Source organism: Cibotium barometz, chromosome 36, assembly GCF_041138505.1.
Source record: "Cibotium barometz isolate CiBa-2024 chromosome 36, ASM4113850v1, whole genome shotgun sequence".
Taxonomy (NCBI): domain Eukaryota; kingdom Viridiplantae; phylum Streptophyta; class Polypodiopsida; order Cyatheales; family Cibotiaceae; genus Cibotium; species Cibotium barometz.
Genome location: NC_141081.1, coordinates 33043480 through 33062906, shown reverse-complemented (window position 1 = coordinate 33062906; position 19427 = coordinate 33043480). Strand labels below are relative to the sequence as shown.

The 19427-nt window shown below is 38.2% G+C and overlaps 1 protein-coding gene across 1 annotated transcript; it reads right to left on the bottom strand.

Annotated features, from left to right (window-relative positions):
• Positions 1-15479: 15479 nt before the first annotated feature.
• LOC147617825 (uncharacterized) lies at positions 15480-18845 on the bottom strand. Its single transcript, XM_086775510.1, has 10 exons — positions 18406-18845; positions 18343-18350; positions 18108-18208; positions 17891-18022; positions 17503-17815; positions 16846-17103; positions 16458-16748; positions 16124-16374; positions 15968-16042; positions 15480-15863 (listed from the first exon to the last, which is right to left on the bottom strand). Exons 1-10 carry the CDS (start codon positions 18843-18845, stop codon positions 15480-15482), a joined length of 2253 nt encoding a protein of 750 aa, XP_086631636.1.
• Positions 18846-19427: the final 582 nt, after the last annotated feature.

The window sequence follows — 19427 nt, the reverse complement described above, 5'->3', positions numbered from 1 at the left end:
TTCCATCGTTTTTCTTCTAATCTATGCATTATCCATTGCCCATTATCTTGATTAATGGTTTTCCATGAAGAAGATGTGGATTTGATGATGATTTGTGTAAGATTTGGTGTAGAATAGCTCTCTTTTTTGTTTTTGAAAAGAATGCCTTTTGCTTAATTTGACTCTCTTTGCTTAATTTTAAGATTTATTTGTTATTTTTATTGTTGTTTTTATGGTTTTTCATGTTTTTAGGGCTTGCACATAGTTTGTATTAGGCTTAGTTTACATCCATTGCATCAAACAATACAATAGAATGTAATTTTTAGTGAATGTTAGCTCTCTTTAGTGTTAAACATAGAACTAAGATCATTAATTTTAGTTTAATTATGTGTTTGTTGTTGAAATTATTAGAATTGGAGTGTTAACAAGCGTTAGGAGTAGCTTAATCTTTTAAAAAATTTCTTAAAACCATAAAAAAAATCCTTGAATTTGACGAATTTCTCTTAATGGACTAGTTTTTGTCATTAAACGTGAGCAAAAAATAATAATTAGAAAATGTGTTAATTGGGGTCTAAATTGATCATATGAGTAGTTGAAATTAGTGTTTTTGAGTGTTTTGAGAGCATCTAGATACATCAAAACACCTAATTACATTATTTTTTTCATTAATTGGAGAAATTTGACTCTCTACTTAATTTTGTCTTAAAAGAGGAGACCATAATTAAGAGTCTAATTAATCTCCTATTTTAGATTAATTTACACATTTGTTGATGCATAAAGATTAGCATTTCCTTGCTCTATCAAATGATGTACTCAATTGTGTGAATTAATTAAAGATTAGTGGTTAATTAGAGTCTTTGATTAGTATAAAAGAGGAAAAGATTAGTGAAAGAATTAATCTTGGATTAATTTTTAATCACTTTTTTACATAACTCATTAAGGCTAATGAGCATTCAATGAGTAGATACTCATGAGTTATCAAATTGTCCATTTTGGGGGTCATTTATGAAGGGTGTAAGGGGTGTCATTAAAAGGTTGACTTTTTTTATTCCCACTTACCTTTTTGGAAAAATGCCCATATCTCTTTCATTTTAAATTCAAAAAATATCCCCCCCAAAAAAGGTTGACTTTTTTGATTCCCACTTACCTTTTTGGAAAAATGCCCATATCTCTTTCATTTTAAATTCAAAAAATATCCCCCCCAAAAAAGAGAAATTTGTATTTCCCACTAGACTCATGAGTTATCAAATTGTCCATTTTGGGAGTCATTTATGAAGGGTGTAAGGGGTGTCATTAAAAGGTTGACTTTTCTGATTCCCACTTACCTTTTTGAAAAAATGCCCATATCTCTTTCATTTTAAATTCAAAAAATATCCCCCCCAAAAAAGAGAAATTCGTATTTCCCACTAGGCTAAAAAAAATATCAAATTTAATATCTCCGTGAAGTCGGTTCATGATGTGAACCATTTTCTGCAACCTCACGGGCCAAAGGGTTTACACCTTGGGAACCGCACCCAAAAAAACATAATCGAATTTAAGATCTTCGTGAAGTCCGATTCACTACGTGAACCATTTTCTATAACTTCACGTCCTCAAGAACCACGCCCAAAAAAAATGGATTGAATTTAATATCTTCGTCAAGTCCGGTTCACAACGTGAACCATTTTTTGTAACTTCACGGCCAAAGGGTTCACACCCTCGAGAACCACACCAAAAAAAATGAATTTAATCTTTTCATTAAGTGAGGTCCATAACGTGAACCGATAAGGGTTCACGGCATGAGACCCTTCGTTCACGCTAACACAAAAAAAAAGACTTTGAAAAACACCCCTGTTTGGAGGCCCGCATCTCCTAAACCATATATCCGATGAAGGCGCTCTAGGTCTCATCGAAAAGCTAACATTGAGCTCTTCAACTTTGAAAGTGTGCATCCGAAGTCAAAATCGATCGTTTTGGCCTCCGACCAGCAACCTCAAAATTTGACCTAAAAATCAAGGCAAAAAACAGCCCAAAAACCACAAAAAATCACAAAAACAACACGAAAACGACAACGAACCATATTCGGGATACTTTTAAAGGTCTAAACGACAAAATCACGGACGACTCAAGGAAACAAAGTTGTAGTACTCCAAATATACTACAACTTTCTCATGCAGAGTTTTTCAAAATTTCTTTTGGAACACCCTAAAAAAAGTGTTGCGAAATAGGGAAAAAATTCTCAAAAACATTTTTTTGTCTTCAAACTGATGGACACGCTTTTTCGGAAAATTATATCTAAGGTCGTTCACATGCGTATAACACCTAAGCTATTTAGGACGAGTAGGCACCTGTTTGACCTAACGAAGGGTACGTCAGGCCTCTTAAGGCTGTAAACGGGTTGTGAGAAAATATAAAAAGCCAAAAAAAAAACTGTGCTTGCTCATTAAAGAGCAATTACGCAAATCAGACATGGCAACGATAGAGGGATTGCCAGGAATCACACAAGGACTAAACCCCATGGCTGACATCTTTGAGCCATTGAGATCTATGCCGCAAATGCACCTCCCAATACCATTGGCCATGCCCATAACAAGCGTGCCATCGGGCCTATCACTTCAATCCCACCGAGCTTTGGTCCCTTACCTAACATTCCTACAAATCCTATGAGTACCAACCCTTTCATGGATGCCCACACTCTGGACATACTGACAGTCTAGGAAGGGGGTAGCCCAAGGACTCAGTGAGTCTCTCCCAACAAGAGCACTCACATATGGCCTTAGTGACATACAGAAATACGGCCATATAAATTTCTAAAATTATGGGCAAATACGATGGAACAAAAGACCCTGTTCTATTCATTTAAATGTTTGAACAAAGATGTGAAGCCTTTGGAAATCCCAACTGTCCCACAAGGTACATGTGAGGGAAAAGTTAGTCGATGGTTCGTCACATTGATGCCTACGATCAAGATCAACTTCAAAACCTTGAAATCGGCCTTTATACATGGCTTTTCCAGACAAGGTGATTGCAAAAGAACTCTATTCAATTGAGCATCAACCCAATGAATCCATTAGAGATTTTATCGAATAAAACTCTTGGACTCACGATGTGAGTCATGGAAAAAATTAAATGATATTCAATTGAAGAGATGTTTCATGTGATGGGCTTGAAGAATAACAACTTACATAACTTAATCATTGTATCCAATCCAAAAACATTCAATCAATGTTGTAAAGAAGTAATACGTTTAGATGATAGCATGCTAGAAGATGATCATGCTACGAGGTGTTCCTCATCTAAACCAAGTGAAGCAATGGCAAAAGAAAGATCGATCTCGGAATTGACATTCTCAGAACTCTATGCAACCTTGCTTAAAACCTTCCAATTGGCATCTCTAGAGAGGATGAAAACCTTCAAAACCAGACATCCTTAATGCCTCTACAAGTGAGGAACGAAATGCCTTGTGTTGAGTGCAATCACTATGACCATCCCAATCCTCATTGTGTTGAGTGCAATCACTACAACCATTCCAATCCTCATTGTGTTGAGTGCAATCACTATGACCATCCCAATCCTCATTGTGCATATAAGGCACCTGTTCTTCTATACTGCATATATTGTTAGACCTTTGACCACGATACTAAAAAGTGTCCCGCTTCATCCACAATTGACTCAAAACCTCCATCTCTCGTGCACCAAATAGAAATAGTCCAAAGGGTAGAAATTGCTCATGAAGCAGTTAATCGAACACTTCAGTGTTTCTATTGTCGTGGACCTCACAAGGTGGCAGACTGCACAGTTTGGAATACTTTTGTGCCCATAGTCACTGACACCTTGTAACCCATGTGTGAACGATGTGGCATTGAATACATGTTCCAAGATTGCCCAAGACGAGTTGCAACTCGTCTCACAAAATACAACTCTTAACATCTTAAGTGTACAAACAGGCAATTTTCTACGGTGCCATTGAATGTGCTTACACGTTTACAACCCAAGGCACGAGGAACAGTCAAAAAGAATGTAAAAGACAATACCTCAACATGGGTAGAAGAACGTGCTTTAAAGTAGAAACCGAAAGAAAAAGCAAAACCTTCTAAACCCAAGAAAAACAAGGGACTACAAACTATCAAAACCAAGGTCGAGTTAAAAGACAAGGAAAAGGAGCCTATAGAGGACATAAACACAAAAGAGCCAAAAGCTATACATGATGCAGAAGCATCCAAAGACGGTGCACCACACAAACCACAAAACCCATATTTGCGACATAGGATACAAAAACCCAAACGAAAATTTGATCTCGTCACATGGGTAAACATAATGAAAAATTGGCAAACCAAAGAAAATCAAAAAGTGAAACAAGTTCTAGTACGTCACTAAGTGAGGATGAAACAAGTTCTTACTCTTTACTCAGTGCACCACATAGACCATCAAGAAACTAGAACCCACCCAACCACCCCAAATGGATAATAATGATCACATGACATATGCAAAACGCAAAAAGCAAGCTTAGGAGAGCATGCTTAGCTTAGTTGAATGTCTTACAAGGTCACCAATTGTGATTAAGCCTCATAATGCCAATCCTAAAAAAGCAACCAAAATACAAAGCCCGCTTTCCCTTTTAAGAGGAAGACATACTCTCTACAAAAGAGTCATTTGAAATAGATTGTATAAACTATACACTTGAGAAAGCACGTGAGAAATTCAATAATTCCCTTACAAGATTAAAACAGTCTCTCAAAACCCCATTTGGAGGAATGCTCTTCTCTTATGGTGAAGCCTACATAACATCTGCACTTGCACCATTAAGGGCTCAACCTAAGTTATACCAAGACATAAAGAACTCCATAGAACAGGACTGTGAGGATTCACACATTTCCAAATAGACCTCATTAAGAATTGTCAGAGGGCCAAGTGTGCCAATGGACACATTGGGTACTCTTGAAAAAGCTGAGAGCCAAACAAAGGATGAAAGTGAATGGGAATATGAAACATAAATAGGATGAAAGTGAATGGGAATATGAAACAAAAATAGGATCTGAAGCTAAAACAAAAACTGAAATATCCATGGTTGCTTTTGGAAGATTCTATCATGGTATGGCTGGATTTCCCTATAGGCAATGATGTTAAGCGCAAACGCGCATTGATTAGCCCTCAAGCTAGTCATAACATCATGACAATAAACACTTGGGTGTCAATGGGACAACCTAAACTCATCCCTACAAGCAATGGTCTTACAAAAGGAGCCAATGGATAAAACATTGAAGTTCCAGGTTACTTTAGCTACACTACTCAAACTATCGATGGAGATATGGAATTTACATTCCATGTTACCCTACATTCCCTTGAGTATGGTGTCGTCCTTGGTGGAACTTGGATATATGAATCATTGTATTAAATAGATGAATCCATACACACAGTCACCTTGAACACTTCTGGAGGCAATGTACAATTGCTATTATAGGAAGAAGAGACCTTGGAGGAGCTGGAACTTCCAAAATATCTTACTGAAAAGATCCCTAGGATTTTGGTTGGATTGAAAATTGCAAATAAAATCACCACAGCTCAAGCACAGCTTTATCCAACATGAGAACACAATCTAGTGACCCTTGAGCTATGGGATTTGTTAGGTCAACCAACACTCACGGCATATCCTGAAAGAATTCCCTTCACATGACTTGAAAATGCCATGTTTGAACATACAATGTATATTGAAACTAACCCCAAACTTGCAAGTTTTTTGTAGTTGAGTATGTGTTGGAAGCAGATTTGGTCTTGGGGCATAAATGGACTATTGCTGTGCCCAAGCACCACTGTGCTTTGCTAGTGATAGAGTCATCATGATGGTCAACGACAAAAAGTTGACAATACAATACTGCAAGGAAGAAGATCCAACTTTAATGGATTTCTATGATGCTGAACGCAAAAGGATATAGACCTCTTCCACACAAGCCCCTCTACATAATAACCTACCATCTGCGTCAACGAGACCGACTCCGTTAGAGCATCTACTCCTTCAAACCCATCCTCACCTATGAAGTTTGATGCCAAAACGTCGCAATCAACATCTATTCCTGAAGAAGTTCCCACAACTCAACCATCTATCTCTAACAAGGAACTCAAAGGAAAGGCCTTGGAGCCTATGCATCTTCATCGACAAACCTCACCAAAGGAGACAGCCACATGCTTAAAGGCCTCGTCTCATCGACAGCCACTCCACAAGAGACTCTAGCCTCATCATCGTCAACAATGTCCATGAGTCTTAAACCTATAGCCTCAGTGGCAACCAAAGTCAAGGATGGCCCCAAGCCTTCCACATCAACGCAAATGAAAACTCCACCAAGACAACCACAATCAAGGTATCTTAATAGTATCAAGAGGTGGGTGGAGAAGCATCTACTTGTAGCTCAAGGCTACTATAAAGGTTTTAGTCAAATTTGGGTGCCTCAACAGTCAAAACCTCTTCCTCTCAACGCAGAACTCAAATGCCAAGGAAAAAGAAAAGTACTCCACAACACCATCCACAAAAGCCTATGCAAGTTGCTCAAGGAACTCCACCAAGTCAACAAGTATGGGTACCAATAGATTACTACAAGCACAAGGGTACTACTACCAAAATACCAAAGCTTGGATTCCCAAGTGTATCACAAAGTCCCCTAAGCTTGTACAAAGAAGGAAGCCTCATCACCAGTTTAATATTCATCAAAGATGGGTGCCTGTGCATGTACTTCAACAACAAGGATACTATGATGGTAATCCCATCATATGGTTACCAAAATCGAACAACGTGAAGAAACCCTCACCACGAACTTCAACCCCAATAGCTTCACCTAAAGTTCAACAAGAATGGAGGCCCACATAACAACAAACAAATCACTCAACCAATCTCATGCATTCAACACCTACACAAGATCTTGTGTGTTCAAGCAACCCCAATGGTAACAAATAAGTAGTCTTATCTATGGCCTCAACAACATGTGAGCCAAAAATTCAAGAATCAATTCCCAACGGAGACTTATGAGCGCATCAAAGATAAACTGACAAGGTTCTTGTCACCCCTCTAGATGTGAATCATAAGTGCGAAAGAACCTGTTGCTCGCATGTCATGCTCTAGCTGACCCCCCATAGAATCATTTCAATCAAAATTCATCGGGGACAAAACCTGCACTTTCAGGGGTTTAGGCCATTTCACGGCTTTCACGGCCTCCTATATAAAAAAAACCATGCAACCTCATGGAATTCCATCTCACGGAATTAAACTTCATGGAATTCCATCTCACGGAATTAAACTTCATGGAATTCCATCTCTCGGAATTACATTTCACGGAATTCCATCTCACATAATTAAACCTCACGGAATTCCATCTTATGAAATTACATCTCACAGAATGAAACTTCATGCAATTCCATCTCACAGAATGAAACTTCACGGAATTCCATGTCACGGGCCAAAAAACCTGCAATCTCACGGGATTAGACCATTTCACGGAATATCCCTTCACGGTCAAAAAACCTACAATCTTATGAGTTCAGGTTTCTCACGAATTACAATCTCACAGCTTAAGAACCTGCACTTTCATGATTTAATCCATATCACGGATTAAGCCATCTCACGTGTTAACACTTTCCCAATGATCTTCAATAGCCATTATATATTTGTTAAGCTTATTGCTTACTATTCTTTTGGCTAAATTAATGTAGCACCTACTCCATGAGTACATATCCATACTCATGCATAGGAGAACATTTGCACCAATGCCTCACCATCAACAACTTCCAGGTATATTTTGGTGGGCAAAAGATTGGTCAATGGTACAACCCATTGCTTGGAATTTTCCTTTAAATTACAAACCGCTCCAAATGACACCACCATCTTCACAAATCAATGATCTTCAATCCCTCTAGTGAAGATATATATATTAGCCTCATAAGTCAATGTAATTCTTTAAATCCTCGCCAACAAGTGGTTACTTCAATAGAGAGCAGTTCAATAAGAGTCTATGTGACTCAATTCTTGTACTTTATCTATATATGCTTCATAAGAGCACTTAAATATATATAAGAACATAAAAAGCACATGGGTAGAAGAAAGTAGGTACAGGTCCTACTCAACAACATTTGACAAGAATCCTGCCATACAAAGGGACATCATCAAAGGCCAATTTCTTCAAATGATGAATGTCGCTTCAATGAATCAAATAAGGAATTGAGAATCACCATCTCATTCTGAGGATTCAATCTGTGTTCCTCCGGATCCTTCCCTTCCTTCTCTCCCATTATTAACATCTCTTAGCATCCCGACTAACACAAATCACATGTAACATTGCAAACACAAAGTGAACTAAAAGCCCAAAAAAAAGGCTCACACAAATATGCAATCATTTGTAAAAAACCCCACCCCCCACCCCGTTAGGATAAACCACTAACCTTTTCATTCACTAACTAGATTTTCTTAATCCTTCTTCTAGAGAAACAAAGATCATTGAACATCACTCAATATCAAAGCCATCGACAAAGCAAGTCCATTATCCCCACACAAAGGTCCATTATCCCCACACAAAGGTCTTCAGCGCGATCACAAGGACGCGATCGCCATCAAGAAGGGGGGGATGTTAACCCAATTCTAGGGTCCATGCTTTAAGCAAACAAGGTAACATCTAAGTGGAATTACATAGCAATTTGTGTTGGTTTGCAATAGCATTGCTATTACAAAGTAATTTGTGTGGGTTTGAAAATAACATTGCTATTATACACGTACGTGGAATGTGGATCATTCTATTTAAGAAGGCATCCCAAGAATCTCTCCAAAGTGTGTGGAAGGTTTACAAGATTAACCTTGTAGGAGAAGCACTTGAAAGAAAGTAGGGTTTATCTTGGACAATGATGTACTCATAACTTTGCGAGTTCTCGATTGGTGTGGCAAGTGATCACTGCGATGTAGATTATTGGGCTAGTAGTGTCTCAGATGAAAGTATATACTATTATCTTCATATTATGGTTATAGACAAGTAAGAAGAAAGAAGAAAAGTAAGACATCCATCTCTCCCTTGTGTGCATGTCTACTCTTGTGTGCATGTCTACTCTTGTGTGCGTGAAGAAGTTTGTTACTTGCAAGGAGCTCAATCTCACCCTCTCCCATGCATTCTTCTCAATTTAGTCACATCTTTCATAGACTGTTTGATATGGTAAGAGGTAAGAAATATAATCTCTAATATCATTTTCAAGGCCTTTTATTTCTTAGGTTGATTGAAGAAGGTTTCCATTATTAGTAGGTTGTTGTAGCATTTGCTAACCAAAATATTAACTGTTTAAATGATATCTTAGAAGTATTTATTTGGTCTTGCTTTTTAGGCCCCATGATTTTATGATGATCTTAGAGCACTCACCCGCACTTAAATTATCTCCACTCATAAATTTCGATCGACAGACATGTCATAATACAAAAGTTTCAATCTTTCTCTATCTATAAAGATTTGTGATCAAAAACTCAAAGAACTTCTTTGATATAAATATTTGTGATCAAAAACTCAAAGAACTTCTTTGATATAAATATTTGTGATCAAAAACTCAAAGAACTTCTTTGATATAAACCATATGCTCTAGCTTTGCATCCTTTTGCATATTGCAAATATACTTTTTTTAGCTTCTTTGTCCAAACACATCAAAAAAAGACATGGCTTCCAAACAAAATTCATACCTTCATAGGCATGATTTAATTTTCTTTTGAAAATTGTTTAGTCCTTTGTTGGTAGCATACTCATGCAAAATTTGTTTTCATTATGCATCTCTTTGAGTATTGTGACTTTTCTTTTCATAGCCTTACATGTAAGCACCACAACAAAAGTTATTGAACCTCAAAAATGTAAGATCTTTATAGATTATAGGTAGACATATGGATGGCTTTTCATCATCATGCTTATCAAAGTCGCTTCATAGTCTCTCATCTTCATTGTGTTATACATAGTGAATACAATAAAATTCTATACGCATCCATACTTGAGTTTATCTGATATTTCTTGTTGTGTAAACTTTGTCCTAGCATGTCACATGATTAATGATGCTTGCATTCTTCATCCCATTTTTCTTCATTAGAAGCAATATCAGTTCTCTAGTATGCATTTAGGATATGCGTTTAGGACTTCACCTATGTAGCATCCAACTGAAAATGATATGCATATGTAGCATCACATATGAGATGAATCGTGAATTTTGATAATAGATCGCACAATTGGATGTTATTAAAACAAAAGGTTCATATAACCATGGGAATCATTTATATTACTCATACAACCCATTTATAAAGTTACACATATATAAAAAGATTGAGCATACATATGTCGTATGTGATAAGGTAAGATGTGATTTTGTGGAAGAATTAGGCACACACACCACATCCCTTTATTTCCATACCTAGTCCCCACATGGACATATGTTGAAAATAGAGGAACCTATGTGCTAAAACAAAGTTATATGTGCATTGTGTAAGCTACCACCCCATATCCAAAAGCATAGCCATGGATCCACCCTTTCAAAATTTCCCTTATGACCACACCTTGTCTAAAAGTGCAGCCATTTATTTACCCTTTCAACACTTCTCCATCCTTTTGACCACCCCCTTGTCCAAAAGGGTGGCCGTATGTTTGCTCCTTTAAACCCACCCTTTCAAATGGGAAAAGGGGTGCAACCCGTAATTTTTTTCCTTTTTCCTCATCCTTTGCCACCCCTTTTTTATAGTAATGTTAGGTTTGGGAGCCTATTGTATGATATTGTGGGTTTCTTATCGTGACTTCTGAAAGAGTTTAGAAAATATGGAAGTTGTGGATTCCTTACCACATGACTTCTAAAAGAGTTTGGAAAATATGCAAGGTAAACACTGTGCATAAGGTGTGAACATTGGAAAATATGAAACTCTACATAAGGCTTGGACATTGAAGATTTTCGTGATATGATGACATTTTTGACAGTGTTAAGTGAATTTTTGACTAATGAGAAAGCCTCATAAAGCTATGGCGCTTATAGTAGATTTACTTTCACAAAGTAATGTTTTTGTAGAGATAAGTGTGAAATCTATGACATATTTGGTTCTTGATCCTAATATTGACTTGGATAAACGTTATTTGGTTCTTGATCATAATATTGACTTGGATAAACGTTATTTGGTTCTTGATCATAATATTGACTTGGATAAACCTTATTTGGTTCTTACAACCTTATTTGGTTCTTGATTATAATATTGACTTGGATAAATTCTTGGATGGTTTTATGACCTTATTGCTCATGAGAAGTCTCACCTAGGCCCTAGTAACCTTAATGAGCAAGTACACAGTTGGTGTATGGAAATGATAGATTGACTTCCTGTGATAAGAGTATGGGGGAAGTATATACGTTTAATGAATTTCTTGTAGGCAAGGTGTATGTGAAAGAAGTTGAAATGGTGTACTATGAAAAGTCTAGACCTAGAATAATGTGAACAATGTAAATATAGTTCTAGATATATTTACCTAATGTGAACATCATTAATTCATGCACAACCAAAATGTGTATGGTATAGAATCGTGTAGTTGTGTATTATTGACTAACATATCCATGTCCTCAAATTTGAAATTTGAACACATATGTCCACAAGTAACCTTGATGTTTAGGTTAAATTATGATGCTTGACTAGATTCACTACCATGCAAATATACATGTTAACGTGTGACAAGGATGTCCACATTGATGCCCCCCATCATCTTATCATATCACATTATGTAGGTCACATCATCTAATCATGAAAGAAGATTGTCTTGTTAAAGGTGTCCATGAAACCATGCAAGAGACTCCAATAATTGGTAACCCTGAGATGCCCTAAATTGAAACTTGTCATGCATACACACATTAGCTAAAATGATAACGATGAAGTCTATGAGCTATTATATACATATCATTGTTGCCATATATATAGGCAGTGATGTGTGTGAACACACTTAGGACCGCCGGGGCACTTTTTCCCTCTTTAGGAGGTTTTTTTCCCCGGCTTGTAAATACGCCCATTATTCTAGGGCTATCTTATCTTTTGTACATTGACACAATCTAATACACTGTGTGTTGTGTGCATTCTTGTTTCTTCTTCTCCAAGCTTTGTGTGCTTTCCTGCAACCCTAATTCTAACAATTGGTATCAGAGCAGGCATTGGCTCCTAGGGGTACGTCGCTAGCATCCTCCGCCGACTCACATTCTCCGATTGAGGTGAGCTTTCATGAGTGCTTGTAGGTCTCTATACTCTGTAGATACGCCCGTAGGGCTTTGCGTTCTTAGAAATTGCATCTGAGGTCGTTTCGGGCTTCGTTTTTGCATTACAAGTTTTGTACAGGTGTTTTTCGTTATTTTGTGTAGAAATTTTGACAGTGCAGTTTTCTGCAAAACAAGCATACGTATTCTATTGTGCACCGTGCTACATAGCACGAGTTGTTTTCTATTCAGTCAGTGGCCATGGCTGATAACAGCAATGATGTATTTCGCATGTTGTCTCTGCTGATGACAAACTGGATGGAGACAGCAACTACCCACTTTGGGCATACATGATGTAGCATGTTTTGGTTGCAAAAGGAGTGTGGAACATTGTGGAGGGTATGGATGTACATCTAGGTTCTGTGGATGTAGGATCTGTTGAAGATGTTGTAGGTTCTAGCAGCTCTACTGTTGCTGTTGTTTTACCCACTGCTGAAGAAGCTCGTTGTTGGGATGGTAAATATGCACAGGCTCATGCCTTGATTGCACTTTCTATCAAACGTAACATCACTCCACATATTCGTTCAGCTAAAACAGCAAAACAGGCTTGGGATATTCTAGCTGGTTTGTATGCAGGTCGTAAAAATGAGGCAAAAATCTCTTACTTGTGTAAAGAGCTAGAATTAAAGAGTATGCAGGAAGATGATGACATGAATGTTTTTCTTGCTGAGATTAAAGATCTCAAGGAGTAGTTGATTTCTGTAAGTGAGATTATTCCTGATCATTCTCTTGTGCAGACTGTTCTTGATGCTTTACCTGAGTCATATCAGACTTTTGCTTCCACGTTTCCACGTGGAGACTTGTTGAGGACAGATTTGATGTTGTCAAGTATGATACTTTAGTCAACAAGCTCTTGCAAGAAGTGTAGTCCATGTAAAACAGGGCTAGGCAACGTTTAGTTGATCAGGCATTTGCCCAGTAGAGAAGAAGTGGTAAGGCAGCCCCTTCCACTGTTTCTTCTCCTATTAGTAGGTCTGCAACTTCTTCTCCTTCCACAGGTAGCAACAATAGGTCTGAGAAGGCTCTTGATAAAGGCAAGAAAAAGATCAGGTGCAACTATTGTAAGGCAACTGATCATGTCATTAAGAATTTCCCTAAGCTAAAGGCTAAAGAGGCAAAGAAGAAAGAGTCAAATACAGCCATAATAGCGGATGCTTCTACAAATGCAGATTCTGCAAATGTTGTGCAGGATACAGAATGGGCATTTAGCGTGTATTGCCAGTATGACCCATCTGTACATGATGCATGTTTGACATTTTTTGTTGACTCTGATGTATGGTATTTTGACAGTGGTGCTACAAAGCACATTACCTCGCATCATGATATGTTCACTTGTCTTGAGGTTGTCTCTAATGGGAATACTGTCACATGTGCCAATAATGCTTCTTACCCAGTGAAGGGCGTTGGTAAAATTATGCTTACTGTTGTAAATGGCAGTGCTTTCACACTTTTAGATGCTTTGTATGTGCTAGGGATAAAGAAGAATCTATTGTATGTCTCTGCGCTTGCTAGACTTGGACTTGTAGTCAAATTTGTGGATGACCGATGTACTGTTCATGATTTGACTTCTGGTGATACGATTATTGCATCTGGCACCTTGTTTCGTGGGTTGTATAGGCTCAATTCTTATGATAAGTGTGTGGAACATTCAGCAAATGCAATTTCTGATGAAAAGACAGTTTCAGATGCAAAACTATGGCATACTCGTTTTGGTCATCTGAACTTTGCTAGTTTGCTGTGTTTGCAGAAATTTGATATGGTTGCTTCATTGCCCCCTCTTGAGGCACCATTAAAACATGTTTGTGAAGGCTGTATTTTGGGCAAAATGCAGCGTTCTGCGTTTGATGATTACTCAAGGCATGCATGGATATATCCACTGAAGGCAAAGTCCAAAGTGTTTTTGTGCTTCAAACAGTTTTTGGTTATGGTTGAAAATGTATTCAATTGTACTGTGGGCACCCTCCGTTCTAATCGAGGGGGGGAGTACATGTCTAAAGAGTTTGATGCATTTCTGGCTAGTCGTGGAATAAAACACCAATGTACAGTGCCGTATACCCCTCAGCAAAATGGTGTTGCTGAGAGGAAAAACAGGTCACTTATGAAGATGGCACGATGTATGGTCAAGAGCCAAGCTTTGCCACATGCGTTTTGGCTTGAGGCTGTCATGTGTGCTGCATATGTACTCAATAGGTGTCCCACTAAGGCCTTGCAGTCTGTTACTCCATATGAAGCTTGGCATGGCAGGAAGCCTTCTATTGGTCACTTGCGTGTCTTTGGTTACCTGGCCTATGCTTTAGTGCCTGTGCAACAACGTGGAAAATTGGATGATAAGGTTGTCAAATGCATTTTTGTTGGTTACAGTGCTGAGAGGGGTGCGTTAATACAATGAGCGTAAACCAATGAGCGTTGCGAGCAAGGGTATTTTATGAGCAACAATTCCGAGATAATAATAAAACCTTATTTCCCTATGAAATACAATACCTCCTAAAAGAGGAGCCACAAGAATATGCTTTAACTGGTTGGCTGCTTGGAAATAAATAGGCAAACAATTAGGTCCTTGTTACATGTTTGTAGTCAACACAGAGAAAAATTTTGAAAAACGCATCATCAACAAAAGTATTATAGATGGATTTAAGAGATATATTGGGCAAATTTCATCATGTCTAGGACTATGTGCAATTTTAGTGAAGGTCCATGAATGTGATATTAAATCATCTAAGTTGCCAACAAGAAGGTTCATTGTTCTTTAGTTCAAGTGAGAACCAAATTCATGCGATGTGCATGATTTCAGGGTTCTAACATCTCTAGCCTCAAACATACTCATGTATCTTATGAAGCTACAGAAAAACATTAATCATCAAGCTACAAAAAGTACCAACAAAACAAGAGAATGGCTTGTGAATCCTTTATGACATAGACCTGCAATCCACCTAATACAAGAGTCAAGTAATACATCATCTATCAAGCTCAGAAAATGAAGCTATGAGTCTGTGTGGGGGGGCAGGAAAGCATGAATCCACATAATCCAAAAATAGCGCTATGCAAAAGACTACTTCTCATTTGCTTCATCATCAAGAAAAATACACCTTCTCCTACGTTTCTCCCGTCCCAATGATCGATCATCCACAGTGGTGCTTGTCATGTGTATTGCCATTGCCTCTGCATAACATGGTAACTCACTTTAAACTTCCATGACAACATCAAAGAAAAAGAGAAAAGAAAAATGTAATAGAAAGACATGCATGTTTTACTTACTAGTCGGATGGTGCATCATGCACTTCATAATCACAAGAGGATGTGTCACTTTCTCCAAGGTCTGCCACCTTTTTTGTGCCATAGATCTCCTCTATATATGGTGAAAGGTAATCCTTGCATATCTCCTCATCATTATCAATGACCAAGCAACCACAGCCGGTGTGCATAGATGCCTTTAATATAGGCCCTGTCCCAGCCCCCAACTCCAATATTGTACCTGTTCGTGGGCAAAGAGCCTCAGTAAACATAAGCATATGAGAGGGACTCCTCTCTAGAATCCCTCGCCAACTACCACTTTTTCCACCACGTCGTGCTCTATTGCTTGAAGGTAAGTAATGACCAATAATCTCACAAGAGAGGTCCTGCTGCAAAATATTTCCCACCTACAAATTGAAATACACATAGTATCAAGTGATCACATTCAAAAGTAACCTCCAATCATTTAAATTCAATGCACTCCTAATAAGTACTGAAAGTGTCATCCAACCTTTAATGCACTCTCACTATTGAAAGGAGGATCCTTTCCCCTCTTGTGGAATGCCAAAGCATAAAATACATTCACCTATACAGGCAACAAAGAAAAAACAACACAATATTAGATGACAAATAGCAAGAATTAACATTCAAGTGAATAGACTTAAACCTTTTGCATATGTCCATGCTTTTGTAGCAGAGATAATGACTCAGAGCTCTCCATAATCCATCTGAAACCTAGCTCCAAGCCTGTACGCTTTGCAAAGCGCTCCACAGAAACAAGAGAAGAACTCAAGCAAAACACTAAGACCCATCCCATATCATCCATAACACATGATGCCGCCAATAGAGAGAACTTCATGTGGTCATCTGGAAGGACATTCCATTGTGGAATACCTTGAAACCCATGAATAGGCAAACCTGCATATTAATCATGTATATCAGCAAGTTCCTTTTACACAAACACCATCACAAAAAAGGAGTATACATCAAAAAAGTTTTACCAGTAGGAAGATCAATGAAAGTAAGGTCAACACTCCAACTACTTGGCTTGGAATTTCTCATCTTTGGACCTCCACCCAAACGCACATAAAACTCCCTCATAAAAGCAAACCCCTCATTGAAGTTTCCGGATGCAAACTCTTTTCCAAGCACTATGTAATCGTAAATCCAAACCTTCGAATGATTTTTGACTCCATGCTTCTCCACGAACAAAAAGCTAGAAAGTGGAGCATACACCATAGCTCCCTTGGTACTTGTCTTGTGTGCTATAGGACTCTCCAAATTACGGGTGTCTATAGATAGTATGTCCAACAAAAAAACAAATTAATAAAATCCAGAAAACTATTAAAAACAAATATTTAAATACAGTCCAGAAGAACCCAATGTTACCTTTTATTACATCTCCCTTTTTTTGAGAGGGACGCCCCTTGTTTTTTCCCAAAGCATGCATCTCTAGCTCTTCTCTCTCTTTGATAGATTTCAACTCTGCCTCCATTTTCTTCCTTTGCTCCTCTGACATCTCACCTGATGACCCAGAATCAGATTTGCATTCTCCTTTTAAATGTTGAAGGTATCTCTCCTTCTCCTCCTCTAGGCACTCTCCTTTCTTCATGTCAATCCACCAAGGGCAATGCTTTCTCTCCCAATCCGTCAAGATAAAGACTCCATTAGGATCTTTACCTTCACGAAAGATGGAAGAGGTATACATACTATAGGTTGGAGGAGAAATCACAACCCAAGCCTTGCATATGTCAGGCAGATCATTGATTGTTTTCTTGGCTATTAGATGCATTAAAAACCTACAAAAGAGATATAATAAATCAACTAAAAAATAAACACGGTTCATAAGATTTCAAGAAACAATGAAAAAAGAGAATTACCTATAAACCAACCGTCTTGAGGAGTTTTTTAGATCCACATGCTTGGCCGACGGAGTTGCCACACTCATCTCTTTCTGGAGTTCATAAAACAGCACTCCTCTATAACGGTTTACAATATCTGCAAAGTAAGTCTCTATGTGCACATCGGCAGGTAGCTCCACCTTATTCACCCCCTGAGTAGAATCTACCACTTGGTGTAGAAGCCGTGTGGCATCCTCCAATACCTGATCCATCCAAACCTCCTTTGCAAGCCAAGGAATGTAGTGGTGATCTCCAAGTGGCATACCATAGCTCTGCCGAAAGTTCTCATCTGCACCTAACATCTTTAACATTTTCAGCTTGAGATTTTGGGAACAAGCAGCACTAGAAATGGCATAAAGTTTCTCAATTGAGATCTTAAACATCTCATCCTCAAAGGGCAGCTTCCATAATACATTGAACCACTCCTCTGAATTAGATGGATTTACCACCGAAAGATTCTGTGCCACCAACAGAAAAGAATTAGAAGAAGAAATGATTGTGATGCCAAAGAACCAAAAGCAGAAGATACAAACCCGTGTCATCCTTCTATTATAGGATTTGACGACACTCCTCCTAGCTAGTGTCTCAGCCTTAATACGCTCATCCTTTGCCAAGCTTGAGGGAATCTTCTTAATTGCCAATTCTAAATCTGATTTCCATTTATTCTTCAAAAAATAACAGCCATTAAAAAAACACTTAATGACAAAGATAGCAAAGTAACATTCTTAACCACCTTTATTAAGTACTTACCCCATATACAATGGGTCCAAGAATAGCTTGAGTGAGAGGATACCAAACTCGCCTTCCAGATTGTGCCTCCCTAGACCTGGCCTTCTCCATTGACCTCTTATCTTCTTCCGTGAAGGAGTCAGTGAAATTAGATGGATCAAGAGAGCAAACCGTGCTTGTATGGAATAAGTAATCTTTGAGGTTTGTCTTTACAATAGCCTCTTCATTCATTCTTCATGAAATAAATAGAAACAACCATAAGAACTAATCAAAACAACCATAAATACAATGTTGAATATACAAAATGTTGAATACTCACATGTTTATTCTTTGAAGTACAGCGATAAGCCTCATCTCATCTTGTTGATTAGGCACAATGAATTGCGCCATAACTCGAACATGTCTCTTCTTATCATTACGATACATCTCCTTGATGCTCTCAAGCCAAGAAGCGGTCCTGTGATTTCCCTCCCAAACATAAAACATCTTTCCACTTAACATAGACCACTCATCTTTAGATGCAATCTCCTCCTCAAACTCTGCATTGACAAGCTGCCAGTTTTTGTCCCATGTCTTCATGATATCTTCATCCACATCCTTTGTGCTGCCATCTGGTAGATTTATGGAGAGAACAAACATACCTTTCATCATCAAATATCCTTCCTCTTCAAAAACCTTCTTTAACAATGAGAGATCTTTTCGAAGCTCTCGCACCCTCTCGTTGACCAAGCATCTACACAGAGGGATCAATGGAGGCATGGAACCCTGATTAAGTGCCAAGCTGTCTATGAACTCAGACCCATGTGGCTTGATGATGGATTGTGGAATAAGATCATCCACATCTTTCTCATCCTTGTCACTAGAAGCATCAACCTGTTGTTGAATCGGTATGAAAGGCTCAGTTAGAACTTTGTCTCCAGCTTCTTTGCTAACTTCCTTTTGAATGTGACTCCCTTGACCACTCTCTGCCATTTCAATGGTCTTTTCACTGCCATCACTAGGTGGAGATTTTCGCTTTCTTCCCACATTCTTGGCCGTTGATGTCTTCCTTTTTCCAAGAGCAGGTGACTACAAAAGACATTAAGAGCAAGTGATTATACAAGACATTGTTCTTTGCAACACTATTTCGCCAGCGAAATACATAAGGATGGAAAAACACTTGACATTACATGCATTCAGAGTTGCATAAGACAAATTCACAAATTTCAAGGCATTCATGCACCTCAATTAACCAAAACGAGGAAATTTCAAGGCATAAGAAAAATTTCATAACACATACATGCGAAATCGAAAAAGTCTTCATCACAAATACCTTTCCACATTGCATTGAGTGGAGGATGG